At 30.8% G+C, this 17,875-nt stretch overlaps 1 protein-coding gene across 1 annotated transcript; it reads right to left on the bottom strand.

Moving 5' to 3' along the window:
• Nucleotides 1–629: 629 nt before the first annotated feature.
• LOC114289184 (CEN-like protein 1) lies at nucleotides 630–2,933 on the bottom strand. The gene is made up of 4 exons (XM_028232855.2): nucleotides 2,682–2,933; nucleotides 1,955–2,016; nucleotides 1,799–1,839; nucleotides 630–1,282 (listed from the first exon to the last, which is right to left on the bottom strand). The coding sequence occupies exons 1-4, from the start codon at nucleotides 2,880–2,882 to the stop codon at nucleotides 1,065–1,067; spliced, it is 522 nt and encodes a 173-aa protein (XP_028088656.2). The 5' UTR covers nucleotides 2,883–2,933; the 3' UTR covers nucleotides 630–1,064.
• Between the last annotated feature and the right edge of the window lie 14,942 nt (nucleotides 2,934–17,875).

Below are 17,875 nucleotides of genomic sequence, written 5' to 3'. Positions count from 1 at the left end.
TCTACTATTTGATTCGACAAGAAGAAACCCATTTTATTACCCTAATTATAATGCACTGATATTATCAATTATTATAAGGAAAATTAAATCACACAATATTAAAAACTACGTCACATAGTAATGGGAAAAGGTGCACACTATGAATCTGCTTTAGAGTAGAGAGCTAGTAGAAGAAGATGAGAGAGCGAAATGAAAAGACAGACTTTTTGGAAAAAGAGAAAACACACACACTACCAAACCCTAAAAAACTGCTCACTAGCTATGAACCACGGGTGGAGGTGCGGGTGTGGATACAAATATGGATACCAATATGTTGATACCGTAAATTTTTAAAAAAGTAAGGTACAAGTATAATTGAGGTATGTCAATTTTTTTTTAATTTTTTTTTTTGTATTTAAATTTATAACTAAATATCTAACATATAAATTAAAGTTTTAATATCAAAATTAAAAAAAAGAGAATAACTTGTTTAAAAAGTTGTATAATTCTTTCTTTTTGTTTTTTGATTATCTAAAAAAAGATGCAAAAAAGAATAAAATTGTGACTCATAGGTAAAGAGCGTTGGAAATAAATTACTTGACATTTTTAAAATTGAAAAAAAAATAAATGCCACAACAAATTTTAACAGCTGTCAAAAAAAGAATAATAATTTCACCTCGCTGTATTGATGTCGTATATCCATGTCATATCCATGACGTATCTAAATATATTGAGAAAAATTAGGGATTATAAAAAAACTTTCATGAAAATGATCATGAAAAATTTATGACCCTTGGATTAGCTTGATTAGTGTGTGGTGCTTTATTTTAAGTGTAATCCAAAGGTTATGAATCTTTCATGATCATTTTCATGAAAAAATTTTCATGATACCTAGCATTACTCAAATATATTTGCCGTACTAAATATGTATTGAACGTACCCAATACACACTCGTATAACACTATTTTTATAGTGCGCGTGATTCAAAGCTGACAAGTTGACACTATTGTCTCATTCTCACATCTAACTGAAACTGAAACTGAAACATTAATTTAAACTCTCTCTCTCTCTCCCTCTCTCTAGATTCATCTTCTTCTTGCTGCAGTTTCTCTCTGTGCATTGAAATAAACTGCAGCAACCGGAAGTCCCAGACCATTCTCTTCAGAGAAGCTCCTTGTGTTGAAATTGTCTCTTGAAGCAGGTGGCCTCACTGTCTGTCTTGCTCTCTGTTTGAACAGTATGAATGCGTATCGGTGGATTCCGATCACTGGCTTTGGAGTCTCATAGCTCACAATTTCTCTTCCTGTGATTCAATTAAGATCCATATCAAGTGACCATTATTTCAATCCCAATAGTAGATTAAACTGTTAAAGAAATGGATCCAACAATATATCTATCTATCAAGCTAAAATTACCAAAAGATAAACAAAATAAGAGAATAAGATGCACGAAGACAGATAAAACACAATACACACAAAAATTTGAATCTTGGATCTCTCGAATCAGAGAACTCTGTTATCATATTAGATTACTAATTGTCTCAAAAGCTTAAGCGGTTGGAAAATGAGTCCAATTATATTATATTAAACTAACAAAACAAAATAAGAGAATAAGATGTACAAAGACAGGTAGAACAAAATGCATGGTGACAAATATTTGAATCTTGAATCTCTTGAATCAGAAAGTTCTGTTATCATATTAGATTACTAATTCAAAGCTTCAGCGGTTAGAGAATGAGTCCAACTATGTATATTAAATTAACAAAATTGATTTAATAAGAATAACATGTAGACATTGATACAATTGAGGAAGAACCCACCAAAGGAAGCATCAGTGGTACCAGGGATGTCTGTGACAATCCTGAAAGGCAAAAAGGCAATGAAAAAAAGCATTAGATTCAATACAATGGAATATAAATATATATATATATATATATTATGTATATATGTGATTTGGGTATGCAGATGAAACAAACCAGTGGAGATGTTCCCTTAGGTAAGGATCACTAGGGCTTGGAGCATCTGGGTCTGTCATAATCTTAAATGGCACGTCACGAAAACAAAATCTTAGAGAGATAAAAACAAATGAATAATTATTCAATAGTTTTGAAATATCAACTCTAACACTTGATATGGTGCTTTTAAACCAATGAAAGCACTAGTAAAAAAAAAGATAAATTATAAATGCATCTTTTAAGATTTGATTAAAATACGAATCGCTATTTACGGTTCTGAAAATTACATCATATCCTTTGAGATTTCTAATTTCATAACAAATCACAAATCTCTTTTTTATTAATTAATTATCAAGTCAATTAATAATTTTTAATGTTATTAGAAATATATTTCAATTAATAATTTTAGATAATTTTATTTTATTCATGTATAAGAGAGTAATTATAAATTTTATTTTTTTTAGTTAATTCTGTTAAATAAAAAATTCTAATAAGAAAGTATTTGTAATTTTTCAAATCACATAGACAATCTATATTTTAAACAAATCTCAAAAGTATATTTGTAATTTATCAAAAAAAAAAAAAAAAAACATGAGTGGAGTTGACCTGATCTCAGTTGTGTGAATTACAAGATCGACTCCATCCATCTTTTTTCCTACGGCCTGATTGATCAAAAGTATCATGTGCACATGTCGAGAGAGAGATGGAGTGAGTGTGAGGAATGTTGGAAGTTGTAAGAGAAAAATACCAGTGTAAAAGCAGTCCTCATGTCTTCACCACCGATCTCGACATGAGGTCTAGTAGCAATGACAGAAGGCATGAGCTCATGGCCATTGGAAACTTGCTTGTTGGGGTTGTAAATTACACTCATTTTCACACAAGGGTTGAAACTATCCACCACCTCTCCCACCACTCTCCCCACCGTCAGTGGTTCTGTGAGCCTTGACATGATGAGAGAGAGAGAGAGAGAGAGAGAGAGAGAGAGAGTTTGTAGTTTGTTTAGGTTAGGTGTAATGGCAATGGGTGTTGGAGCTTTTATAGACAGAAGAAGCAAAAGGTACGTGGAGTGGAAAATAACACTTCAACATATGCCTTAAAACTGATATTATGTTAAAAACATTGATATTCAGGATAAAAAATTAGGTCAAAATTTTAATCAATTAAGATATTGAAGGTAACATTCTTTCTTCAATTTTCTTTAATAGTCAATCAAACATATCACTTATATATTAGTAAGTCGAAAAAATGAATCTAAAATGTGGACTAGTATATCATTTTTTTATGATAATTAAAAAAATTATGTTATCGATATAAAAAAACTAAAAACATGTTTAAAAGTTCTCAAACTAAGTTGTTTTTAAAAAGAGAAATCATTGTGTTTTTTTATCACTGTTTTGTAATGTTGTTTATGTGGATATTTATGATAAATTTATTTTATCAATGAAAACAAATAATAATTACTATATATCTGGTGATATACAACAATGAAAAAAATAAATGATATATAATAGTATTTTTTTTAAAAAAAATAAAAATATTATACAAATTAATTATTAATAGAGACATTACATATCATCAGTTTTTGTCACTATTTTATTTCATCTTATACATGGATAGCCATGATTTGGTTACTTATTGAGAAATAATCATTAAATAAAGAGGATTGTTATAGTTTTTTTTTTATAAGTTTGGGCGCACCTCGACTAATTCTGAGACCCTAAAGTTAATGGCTGGACAAACCTTCAATAACTCTTTGAGGTGACTCAAATTTAAAAATTTAGATTTTATTATCAAAGTTTTACAGGCCAGTCAACTCCTTGAAATTAAAAGAGGATTGCTACATATTCGAGCAAAATTTATCAAAGCTTTTCACCTCTTACACGATATGCCATAATGTCATGATGGATCTATAATTTATTAAAAGGGAATGGTTTTGTCAAGTTTTTAATCGGATTGGACAGTGCTGTTGGGTCCATGGAGGCCTACCACGGGTCCCGTTTTGATAATCTGAACCATTCAATGTGTAGAATTTGTCGAGTACTATATGCTTGTAAAAAATCACATTGATCGGATATCAATAGCTATGTGATCAAAACAGATTTTTTTCAACCGTTAATTTATTCACCGTCCATTTTTTTTTATTTATAAAAGCCTGATTTGATCACATAGCTATCGATATCCGATTAACGTAATTTTTTACAGGCATATAATACTCGACGAGTTCTACACATTGAACGGTTCAGATTATCAAAACGGGACCCGTGGTAGGCCCCCACGGACCCAACAATCGGACTGGACAGAAGTCATGCCCTAAAATATGAGGAGTCTTACATATACACCTACACATATAGTTTGTTGCATGGATACGTAGGAAGGGAAATAAAACATTCAAGTAAATCAGGTGATAAATATTATCTTTTAAAAAAAAATAAGGAAAACAAATAATATCTTATCATGTATTCTAATGATATAAAATATTAAAATAATTGGTAATATATGACAGTTCTCTTACAAATATTATATTTTTTTTTACTCACTATTGTAACATACAACAATGAAAGTTTAGAATTTGAAACAAGTTGAATTGCAATAATGTAATAAGTGTCATATGAGTGAGTAAGAAATATTTTAATTTATATTGCATTACTTAAAAAATGGGGCAAATTATATCTATGGTTCTTATAGTTTGATTCTTTTTTTTTATTGGTAAAATAAACTTTATTGATTCGGAATTAAGGTATAAATCTCACATCGTATTTCAATAAAAAAAAAAAAACCCCTAGTAAGTGCTATAAGTATCAAAGCTACACACCTTATCCCCAACTAGGTTGACACACAGCATAAAACCCAATCTTTGATTCTTGTGTCAATTTGATCATTGTAATTCTAATTTTATCAATTTTACCTTTAAAATTTTCATATTGTATCAATCTAGTCTCATTATTAACATTCCTTCAAAAATTAGACTAAAATTAAGGGGTAAAATAGTCTATTCACCTTTCTCAAAGGAATTGAGAGATAATCAATTCATTTCCTATTAAATGGGCCATTTCCCCATGTGTCTATCTAATTTATTAACAAATGTTATATGCTAAATTAAGTTGACAGGATGTAAAAAATTCGATACAATTGAAAGTATAAATGTCAAATTAACACCATCAATAAAATTTGTCGATAAAGAAGAGAAGCCGCTAGCGAGAGAGGTCGGTTGCCAAGTTTCCCTTATGTTGTGTTTGGTTGGAGAGGATTTAGGAAGGGATTTGGAAAGGGAAAGGAAAAAGATGTGTGAAACTATGTGAAATTTAGGCATATTTTATTCTCATTTCACCTACCTTTTCCATTTCCCTTTCCAAATCCCTCCTCAAATCCACCAACCAAACACAACATTAAGATATCCCTTAACATATCTTTTAGTGTAGAATCATGTGTCTAATGCTAATTGGCCTAATGAGAATGAAGAATACAACTTTTCAACTTTAGCACAATATCTTTGGGCAAATGGGAATTCATCTTTTAAGGTGCTTCTCTCAATACACATGAATTTAAAAACTTAAAAAAAAAAAAAAAAAACTTATCAACAAGCTTGGGAACATGTACTTAATTCAATCAAGCGAGCAAAAAAGATATTACAGCTGTGTTATCTTATTCAAGATGCTTGACTTAAAATGCTTTGATTATGCCTAAAATATAAATTATTGATGCATTTTTAATTGTTGGACCATGTGGTTATCAATATAAAATAAATAAAATTTTCCTCTTATGGAAATTGGGGACTTTATGTATTACTATACACTATATATGGTTGAAGTTTGAACTAATTAAACAAAGTGGACATATGCCTTCAACAACATCCGTTAAATTGTGGGCCGGCACCAATTGGTGCTTCTCTCTATTTTTCTCCTTCCTTCCCTCATCACATCAACCATGAAAAAATTGTTGTATTAAATTATTAACTGTTAACTCATATAAAAGTTTAAATGCTTAAATAGAGAGAAAATTTACTATTTATATGTAATAACTTAAACATGTCCTCTTACATGTGACCAGACTCTCCTCTATAAGTGAGTCAAACATGTTTTAATTATGTGGTAGGCAGCTGTTAAAGAGAGTGACAACTTTATTAGTTATATTATATCTTCAAACATCTTTTTGGATCATTAATTTGTTGATAGGAAAGAAAAGAAAAGAAAAAAATGAAGAAAGAGAAAATACGAAAAGAAAATGAAATAAAATAATCTATTTTTTTTCTTCTCATTTTTGGTTTAGTTAGGAAAATGAAAAGGATTACTATATATCACCTTTTTTTTTCCAATCGTTTTATATTATTGGTGTACTTGGCAAAATATTATTGATTTTTCATTAATTTTTTAATAATTGTCTTCAAATAAAGAATTCAATCATGAACACACTGCTGGAAAATTCACTTTTAGCGGCGTTTAAAAAACGCCGCTAAAAGTACTAAAAACGTCGCCAATTCTTTTTATGACGTTTAGTACCAAACGCCGATGACGCGGCCGTCGCTATAACTTTATGACGTTTGAAAAACGTCGTTATATTAGTATAAGCGGCGTTTTTAAAACGCCGCCAAATGTCTTACCTAGCTGTACTATGACGTCACTATGACATTTAGCGACGTTTTTGAAAACGCCGTCATAGACATTTATACATTTTTAAAATCTAGCCATTGAGGTGGGATATAGTGACGTTTTTTAAACGCCGCCATAGTCTTTTTTTTAATTTTTTAATTTTTTAATTTTTTAATTTTACATGGTTGAACAAAAAAAAATACCTGTCAAACTAATAATTGATGTTTATTAAAATAATAAATAAACTAAGCTTGAAAACAAGATTAAAAATAAAAAACAATACATTGCATATCTAAGAATAGCAACAATTTAGACTTTAAATACATCAATTAAAATCAAAATGGTCAAGAAGTGTAATTTGCCCAAAAAAATTAAAAAGGAATAAAAAGCACACTAATATGGCTTATAATATTAAAAACATCGGAAATTAGATAATCATTTAGCTCTTCACTTGCATCATTCAGCAAAACATCAGCTATATCTTTTGCAACTTCTGATCTGCCTCTGTTCTTCCTTTTCGCTTTGATGATTTTATGTACTAATTCAACCATTTTCTTCTTTGCCTGAAACAACCCATCAAAATATTTTCCATCAAAACAAATGGGGCAAAGTTTACTCGAGACAGAACAAATGGGAAACTCTAAATGTATATGGCATACAATTATTATTATTTTTTTAATATTTAGGACATACTAAAGTGAACTGGGATTAAAATTTACACCTACCACTCTCTTGGCAGAGGCAAAGTTAATAGGTGATTGTGTTTGACATGTGGTGAATGCCTCATTAAGTTTCTATGACATATCACCCTCTATTCTGTATTAACTGAGTTTTTTTTTGACAATCAACACAAGGGGAATAGGGGAAGCAAAGCTGCACTCGTGGCAGTAAGACTTAAACCCAAACATTACACCTACTAAGGGAGTGCCTCATCCATTAGGCCAACCCCTTCGTCCTTAGCTTAACTGGTTATTTACACTCTGGCAAAATACAAATCTTTCAGCTTTTTGGAAGTCCAATTACCTTTTAAATTTGAAGCTGTGAATAATAAACAATTAAAAATAATAGCATAGGAAGACAATTCAAGACCCATGTCACAGAGAGAGAGAGAGACAGAGCTGAAAATTTTAAGGCACATACCTTTAAAGAGCAGCACATAATAGCATTTGTGTGATGCCAAAGGGTTTTGAGGGTGGTTTCACTTCCTTCACTGCCAGACTTGAGAAGCTCTACTCCCAAATAACACCTGTCAAGAAAGAAAGAACACACCATGGACCAGTGAGAGCAAAAAAATTTATTTTAAGCCCCCAAAAAGACCAATTGCTACACTTCGGGACAACGGAATTCAAAAACTAGATTTTTAAAACTCCTCTTGATTTGACCTATTAAATAGAGTATGCAAAGTTCAGAAATTTTGTGTTCATTAGCATCCATCCACGAAGGCCGATCCTTAAGGATTTCTGCAACCTGGAAGTAGTGAAGCATAACCCATAAATGCTTCACATAAACTCCACAACTACTACAAAAAAGAAGAAAGAAAGGGGAGACTATCGTACCCTTGTAGGCTCTAAACCCACCAGGCCGCAAGCACGTGCTGCCACACCAGTGCAACCATGAGAAATAGCAACGATTCCAATGGAATCCAGACAAGGCTAAGCATAAAAGAAAGCAGTTAGTTCAGAAAGAGACCGATCATCAACTCGGTTTTTAACATAACAAATGAAACAAATACTATAATTAATCGGATCATGTCCCGCATGTATCATAACATTCAGTAAACTTTTATAATTCATTAGTTTAACAGCCGCATAAATTATGTCACCATAAGCACAGCACAACACAGTTTGATAAGAAGCAATACATCGACACTGACACTACATAGCCACTCATACGTAATAGCATAGCTTGCTACAAAAAGCTTAACAAGCCATCTGTCATCGCATGAACAAAAGAAAAAACTAGCAAAATAAATTTCAAGCCCACTAAAAGAAAAGATCACACATTTCTGAAGTGTACCAGCAGGTTCTACAGACATCTACTGCAATTAAATAGACAACACCTTTTGAACACTAGTTACCTCACTTAAGGTCTTAACAGATATATTTATTTACATACATCAAAGATCAAAGATTGGCTTTTGAACACTAGTTACCTCAATTAAATAGACAACACCTTTTGAACACTAGTTACCTCACTTAAGGTCTTAACAGATATATTTATTTACATGACAATGCAGGGATGATTGGCTTGAAACATCAAAGATCCCCCAATCCTTTGTTTCACAAATGACTTGTAATGAGCTTCAATGGAAATAATGTGCAGCAATGCCCATCTAAATGTGCATTAACTTACATGCATTAAATTACCTGCGTTTATATTGTTTATTTGATTTTCACCGGCAATTATTTAACTGCTAATCAGACACCGCTGTCAGTTGTACTTCTGAAAATTTCAGTCTTTCTCCTGAATTCTCATCTGATAAAAAATGGTGACAATTTCAGTCATAGATACTATCATATAGTGTTACCAACTCTTCTATAACATAAAGCATAATATTAACAACAAAGCCAAGAATATTAAATGTGTAGAAGCATAATCTAGTATAATTAACTTCAAATGGAAAGAATATTATTTCGCATCTATAATTTGCGATGTAGAAGTGAGTACTGTAAAATCCATATATTTTTTCTATCACACATGGCCTCTATGCTGGAGGCAGAGTTGTCAAACCTGACAGTTGGCATTACAATAGATAAATAGAAAGAAATTTGCTTATAGAATTTTTTATTGAAGGATTCATAGTAGAAGACCTTGAGAAATTTTTATTGAAGGATTCTGTTGAAAAATGTTTTGTACTTGGAAAAACAATTTAAACAAATCAGTCATTTCTAAGGCTTTGAAACAGCAGAAAAAGGCAGAAAAATAACTTATATCTAGTCATTAACTAGAAATAAGCCATCAACCAATTCATTGTATTCCTGAGCATATACTTCTGAAGCCATGAACTCTGGTGTCCCTAATTAACCTCAAAAAATAGATAAAAACTAACTCAATGATTTCCCTTAATTATGTCAATCAACCAATCACTCACACAGAAAGTTACATATCATCACAAAGTCATGTTACAACAGATACGTACTGTTTCATGGTACGTACACTATGAGTTTGTGGTAGTGAATACGAGATTATGTCGAATTAACAATAAAGTTCGAATTAGAAGTAATGAAAGCACTTTTAAAACAAAATAACAAATTTTCAATCATATAGCCACTATTGTATTGGGTCCATTCAACATTGGAAATGCAACAAATTTTCAATTCATAAACCAATAACAATCTGTAGCAATTTTCCAGTATTGATCACAGGGTTCAGAATTTCACCAATATAACGATAAACAACAATTCCATTTCTACCCATCAAATCCTAGACCGTAAAAGGAAAATAGAAACTAAGCTCTAGCTTTGCCAATGGCTGACTGATTGCAAGCATGAACAATCTCTTGTGGTATATATATACAGAGTAATGTTACAGTGACCTACTAAATTTTGAATACCATATATGGTATGTCCATCAAATTACTACCTTGTTGACCCATCATGGGTACCCAAATTTACCCCAAAAACTATCCAAAAAATGAAATGTGTGGACCAGATTTATTCTTAGCCTGACCCATACCACACTAAGTTTGAATTGACACCATACACTTCATTTCTAAGTAGTAAGTACTGACCCAAATTTGGTCCTCATAGCATAATTGATGATTTTTTGAGAGGTTATCTCTATCAGCAAGTAATATATATATACACATATTAGCTAAAAAAAGAAAGGTGCCAAACTACTTTATCAAGGGTGATCATTAATTTTGTACTTTACACCCAAAAAGTGATTATTTTCCTCATAGCAAGGATGAATTATCACTTAGAATTTCACACAAGGTTATAACTTATAATAGACCATAATGCTGGAACAATAGTCACATTTTGGATTTATTCCAATTCACATTAATAGTCCTTTCCATCAACATAATATACCTTATGGTGATACATATTATCACCTAAGAATAGCATATAGCATTATACAAATAAAAATTTCACTGGAAGTACCAGTCAAAATGCACAGGTTTGGAGTTCATGTGCATGTGCCTATGAATTGTACAACATTCGTGTGCCGAATTTTCCTGCAAGAACCAAAATAAGTTGTAAAAAAAGAAGAACAGGCAGAATTTTCTTAATGTCAGCTTCTTCCAACCAGAACAATCTCCATGAAAGTACGAACAATCCAATTTTAGCTGTACAAACCCAAAACTTCAAATCTATCTCAGGTTGTCTAGAAAATCACCACATTTCAATCCAGATTGAAGGCATGCCAAAAAACAGTAAGCAGCCTCTTCAGCTGGACCCAGATGAACTTTATACATAATTGATTAAATAATTGAATACCCCTGCAACAAAGAAGCCAAAAAAATTTGAAAAAATTGACCTGGACAATGAAGAATCCAGCGAAGTGACTGCCTCTATGCAATCCTCAGGAAGATATACTGGAAAAATTTTACTACATTCTGGCACAACCTCTAGAAGCATAAAAGAGCACTCCTTTCACTATCAATTTTAGAAAAGGATGAACTAACTCATGCTAGATAAAAATAAAAATAAATAGTGCCTGCCACACCTACAAGGGTTTAATCTAACAGACCTCATAATGAACACTTCCTGGGCAAACTCTCTCAGCATATCTTTATTCACAAGATCAGGCTTGAGGACTTTGATAGCCACCTCCTGACTGCAGTATGTGCCTTTATACCTGAAAAAGACAAATGATACGATATACTGACAGCTCAAACACAATCAGAAATAGGTTGAGAGTGACAAAACTCACAGATCACCAAACTCACAAGATCAGGCTTGAGGACTTATTTTTTTTAAATGCAAATTTAATTAAATATAAAAAATAAATCATATTAAAATAATTTAAATTCAAACTCTGATTACTATGTTCATTTTCTTTTGATTAGTTTTAATTCAAATAATTTTATATTAGACAATTGACATGTTCAACAAATTCTAAAATTACTATGTCCCTTTCACTCCTCCATAATTATGTGAATCATAATCACCATAATTCTCCAGATTTTAGAAATTCAAGTAAAATGTAGAGGGGGAAAAAAAAATCACAACCACCAAAAAGAAAATCAAGTGATTGCTTTGATCAAAACGAAATCACACACATATTTTATACATCATATAATTCATAAATAGACAAATTAAATTGTATGTCTATATGCAGATCTAAAAAGCAAAGAAAGAAAAAATCAAATAGAGACAAACTGAAGTGAATCATCGATCATCACCTAATAGTGATTTGAACAGAACAATAAGTAAAACTAGAAACGAAGAAGAAAATGATTTAAGCAAAAAGTGAAAACAGAGCACAGAAGAAGAGATTCACGGAGCTGAAGAAACATCTAAGAAAGAAACATCTAAGAAGACGAAGATTTCCGAACAGAGCACAGAAGAAACATCTAACCTCTGATCGAAGAAGACGAAGATCACGGATCTGAAGAAGAGTTCCAAATCACGGTGCTCAAAATCGAACTTCGAAATCGCAATCGCTCTGTGCTCAAGAAGAAGAATCACCGAGTTGAAGAAGAATCACCGAATCGAGAGAGAGAACTTCATATTGATTCGATCCTCTGAGAGAAAGAGAGAGATGAGGAAGAGATTCGAATATGTAGACGGCGGTGCTCAAAATAGGGTTTGAAGATAAAGGTTTGGAGAGACAGGATAGGGCTTGAGGAGAGACGGATTTGGAGGCGCTTTTCAAACGTCTTCTGATCACAAAACGGCACCGTTTTAATTAATAACAATTGTGACGTTTAAAAAACGTCGTTAATTTTAAAAAAAAAGTGACGTTTAATAAAACGCCATTAATTAAACGCCGTTAAATCTCCAAATTCCTGTAGTGGCATCTATATAAATAGTGATGTAAAACGGTGATTAAAAAAAAAAAAGTAATATATATAATTTGTAAATAAAAAAATGTATATATATATCAATCAAATGAAATCTATTTTTTTTGTTGTCTAATTATGCATAAATATGTATAACTAATTTGATTTCAATAATATGTTTTTATTGACAAATTTAAAATTCAAACATAATTTTAGAGAAAGGAGTCTACCACTTTTACGCAAGAGGATTTTTTTTTTTTTTTTTATCGGTAAAGAAAAATTTCATTAAAAATATGAAATTACAGGTACAAGGAAATAAAACGTATTGAGAGAGATTCGAAGAGTAAATACTCACTCTCCTACTATTGTTGTTTGCGGTCTTACAACTAACCCCTAAGCCTTACGATTTTAAATTTTAAAAGACAACTAAAAAATAAAATAAACCACACTTGAGCCCCCACTTTTACGCAAGAGAATTGTTGGAGCAATAAATCTATAATGACTATATTTATTTACTCATATTTTGTTTAACCTAATTTCTTTTTGGTTAAAAGGTAAAAATAAGTAAATAAATAAATAAAAACATTTTTCGTATCATATACTAACAAAGTATTGCCATGTGGCAATGGATGGGAAAATGAGAAGAAATCATTTTCTTACACATAAGAAAAAAAAGAATAATTGGCCATAAAATTTGACAAGTGTATGTCTCCATGACGAGGAATATATATAAAGAAAAGAAAATGGAACCCCACAAAACAAAACTAAAGAAAAATACTTAAAAGCCTATCTTTGGAGAATCTATTGCAGCCAACAAATGTTTAACAAGTCTCTCTCTAGCTTCTTAACTAATAGTTGCCCAGATGCAATTAATGTCTAGGACTCTTTTTCTTTTCATACTTTATAATATAAACCAATTATAATATGCTGTTTCTACTACTTTTGAAAGTGATGTTAATATTTAGGGCATGTTTGGTAATTATTTTGTTTTTAATTTTTAATTTATATTTATAAAAATTTAAAAAATTATTATAAAAATTTATTTGATATGTTTTTTGATTTATAAATAATTGTCTCAGTTTATAAATTTGAGAAAAAAACGTAAATTTAAAAAATGAGTTTACGTTGATTTTTAAATAGAAATTTAAAATTTTGACTAATTATTTTTTTTTCAATTATGATGTGCATGATCCCATTATCATAAATAATAAAAAATAAATACAAATATTTTAGACCAGAATAAACATATTTTTTAATTTATGTTTTTAAAAATTTTCAAATATTTTGTTCGAACCAAATGCGTTTGCAGTTTATGTTTTTCTAAAAATAAACAAAACCAATTATAAAATTTTTGTAAACATAAATAAAAAAACGTAAACGTTATCAAATGCTACCTTAGGATTTGTAGTTCATGTAACTGTCTTTTGGTACAATGAAAATTAAATATTCAATGTTTATAATTTTTAAAAATTTGAAATTTGAAATTTCTTTTAAAAAAAATTTAGGGGTATAATCAATCGTGGAACATAAGTTTTGAGTGTCTAGGTGTTCGACAAGTTGGTTTGTGGCTAAAATAGTCACAAAAGACAAAATAGGCTATTTTAGTCACAATAAATAAAACATCACATCCAACCCATAATCATTACACTCTTCTCTTACAAAAAAAATCAAAAAAGTCAAAAAGTTCTTCACAAACCAAGCTTTTTAGCCCAGGCTAAAATAGTGAAAAAAATCAAAAAGCTAACCCACTTCCCAAATGGAAGCTAAGTTATAAAACGCAATTTATATTTAAATAGATAATTTGGCTGACAATTGTTCTTTGACATGAAATCAAACCAAATTAAGTTTCATCAAATAGGATTGGTTGTATGAATCTTTTTTCTCCACTCGACTTTATCCAAGGCCATTTCATTAGTCAAATTAAGGAAATTCATATATCTATTTACTACACTAGTTCACATCAATGTAGGTCTATCTCTTTCCTTAACACTACCATCTATTCTCATTGTATCGCATCTCTTCACTGTTATCTTTATTGATCTCCATTGTATATGACCAAACCATCTCAATCTATTCTCTTTCAATTTATCTTTTATCAGTATTATTTCTACCTATTTTCGAATATACTCATTCATAACTCTGTCTTTACTAATCTAGCCACATATCTACTTTAGCATCATTATCTCAGCAACACTCATCTTATATACATGTTGTTTCTTAGTTGCTCAACATTCTGTCCCATACAATATCGCTAATCTAGTAGTCATTCTATATAACTTCCATTTTAGTCTAATAGGTACTCATTTATCATACAATATTCTAGACGCACTCTTCCACTTAAGTTACCCCGCCTTAATTATGTGGACCACATTTGCTCCAATCTCCTAGTCGTTGAGATAATTGATCCAAAATAATGAAAATGTCCACTTTTAGGTAGTTCTGGGTTCTTAGTTTTCACTTATCCTCTACTTTTATTGGGACTGTTACTAAAATTACACTCCATATACTCTGTCTTAGTTTTGTTTATCCTAAATCCTTTAAATTCAAGTGATATTCTCTGAATCTCTAACTTAGTATTAACTCCTTCTTTAGTATCATCTATTAACACGAGATCATTTGCAAAAAACATACATCGTGGCACATCATCTTGAATATTGCGCGTCAACTCATCCATAACTAAAACGAAAAGATAATGACGTAAAGTTGATCCTGGGAGTAACCCTACAGTAATTGAAAATTTACTCAACTCTCCAGTAAGCAATCTAATAGTGGTTACCACACCTTCATACATATTCCTAATTGCATCAATGTAACCTTTTGTCATCCCTTTCTTCTCTAACACCCATCTGATTATTTCTCGATGCACTCTACCATATACTTTCTCAAGATCAATAAAAATAATACAAATATCTATTTTCTTTTCTCTATACTTTTCTATTACTCTCCTCAAAAGATTGATCGCTTCTATTGTTGACCTACCAGGCATAAATCCAAATTGATTATCTGACACATCTATTATATCTAGCAATCGACGTTCCATCACTCTCTCCCATATTTTCATTGTGTAATACATTAACTTGATTCCTCTATAATTATTGCAATTCTAGATATCTCTTTTATTCCTATATATTGATACTAAAATACTATTCCTTCATTCCTCTAGCATTTTCTTAAACAACAAAATCTTGTTAAATAACTTAGTTAACCAAACAACCCCCTTTTTATCCAAACATTTCCACGCTTCAATATGTATATCATCAAGTCCTAAAGTCTTATTCAATTTCATATTTTTAAGTGTAAATTCCACTTCAAAGTCCCTAATCTTACGATAGAACCTATAGTCCTGATTTTCCTTATTACTGCCTATTTACTTCGCTTTTGACCTACCTCTATATTCCTTATTTCACAACTTCTCAAAATAGTTCTTCTACCTCTCCTTAATCTCTTCACCCTTCACTAATACTTTAGAATCCTCATTCTTGATGTTCTGTTATTTGACATGAAAAAATAATAAAAATAAGAAAGAACACACGACACTTTTTATAAATAAATATTAATTTAAAAATTCTTTTAATCTTTTTATAATTTTTGTACAAATTTCAAATTAAATAACATTCAAAACCACTAGTCAACATTTGTTCTAAACACATAAACTAAATATTGAAATGAATAATATAATACGAATTGATAGACTTTTTACAAGATTTGTTGGTGAGACATCAATTTTGAAAATTTTGTTATTCATAAATACTGGACTTATTTGGCATAAGTTATTGTAACTTAAAAGCTGATAACAAAAATAATAATAATAAAAAACACCTATACAATTTTGAGATAGTAAGTCTTTAAGACTTATTTAAGTTATATCTATAAAATCAAGTGATAAGCAGAAATTAAACCAAATAATTTAGCACAAATTCTCAATCATAATAAATAATAAAAACAATATAAGTAATTCAAATAAATTGTATCATATATATAAGTAATTGATACATAGATGTAAAATTAAGAAAAGACAATGACCAAAGGAATAAGAGGGGGGAAGTCTGATGGTTTGAAGGAATGATACATTGAATAAACCTCTCATGGAATGACACGCAATGAGTTTCAAAGTGAATAAAAGAACACATAAATAATAATAATAATAATACAAGAAAAGCTTTTTATCATATTCTCTGATGACTGTCATTCTCATCATCTTCTTCTTCAACTTTCTTCTTCAATCATCAGCATAAATTAAGGGCAAATCGATCTGCTTTTTCTACACTTTTTTTCTTGGGTTTTTTTTAAAAAGTTGTCAAGTCTCTTCCATACATCTTGAACCTCAATCTTCTTTTCTAGTTAACTTTTAGCCACGTGTCATCCTCCTGGACAAACAAGTACTTACTAGAATCACAGCTACTACTACTATTACCAAATATCCGATTGGAATCTCCATGTGTAAATTTTCGAATCTTTCATGCTATAGATTTGATAATTGTAATTATTTGATTTAATTATATTTTCATTCAAAAATATGAAGAGTCTCGTTTTAGAATTCGGCTAAGCTTTCCTCAGATTTAATCTGTATTGAAGGGTATTATTTGGACTTTTAGGATTCATTATAAATTTTGTTTCAATAATTTAAATAATTAATTTTATAGAATCTTTCACGGATATCATTCATACGAAAAAATTAGATTTATTTAATAATCATATCGTGTTCAATTTTTCATGTTTCTTACCATAAAAATAGACCATCTATTTTCAAAATCACAATTGCTGTAATTGAATATGTTTCGATTATCGAATTAACTTAAGTTTTGGTGTGAATAATATACAAAAGACCTCACAAATCAACAGTTTAAATCAAGTAAACATGACTATGGCCCATTGTAGGAGAGGGTTCAAGAAAGGAGTTGGAAAATTCGAAGATCTTCGAAGATCCTTGAAGAACAACTTCGAATTCTCTAGAATATGATGAGAGGCTTAGATTCTTCAATAATCTCAACTTAGGAACACAACAACAAAGGAGATGATGGAGATAAGAGATTGGGTGAAGAAGAAGGCAAAATGGCTAGAGAATAGAATAATGGCAAGGCTCTCCCATTGATCTCCCACTTTCACTCTCAAGGTTGATAATGGAGAAGGGAAATTAGTTCTTTCCCAAGAGTTCAAAAATCTCCAAAATCCATTCCTTGTAAAGCTATGGGTGGGTGCTATTTATAGGCACCTCATGATGTAGGATGGAGCCCATGTGCAAGGCACATGGGGGATATTCTCTCTAACCACCTTGTCCGAGGAGGTGACCTCTCCGAGGAGGTGACTTCTCCGAGGATGAGAAAACCCCGAAGAGGAGATCAATCCCTCGGCGAACCCTTCTTCTTAGCCACACCTAACCAATGATCCCCAATCATCCCAAAGGGTCAG

This window comes from Camellia sinensis, chromosome 8 (genome assembly GCF_055761805.1).
Source record: "Camellia sinensis isolate YWXY chromosome 8, ASM5576180v1, whole genome shotgun sequence".
NCBI lineage: Eukaryota > Viridiplantae > Streptophyta > Magnoliopsida > Ericales > Theaceae > Camellia > Camellia sinensis.
The sequence above is the reverse complement of the archived record's forward strand: the minus strand, read 5'-3'. Positions and strand labels throughout refer to the sequence as shown.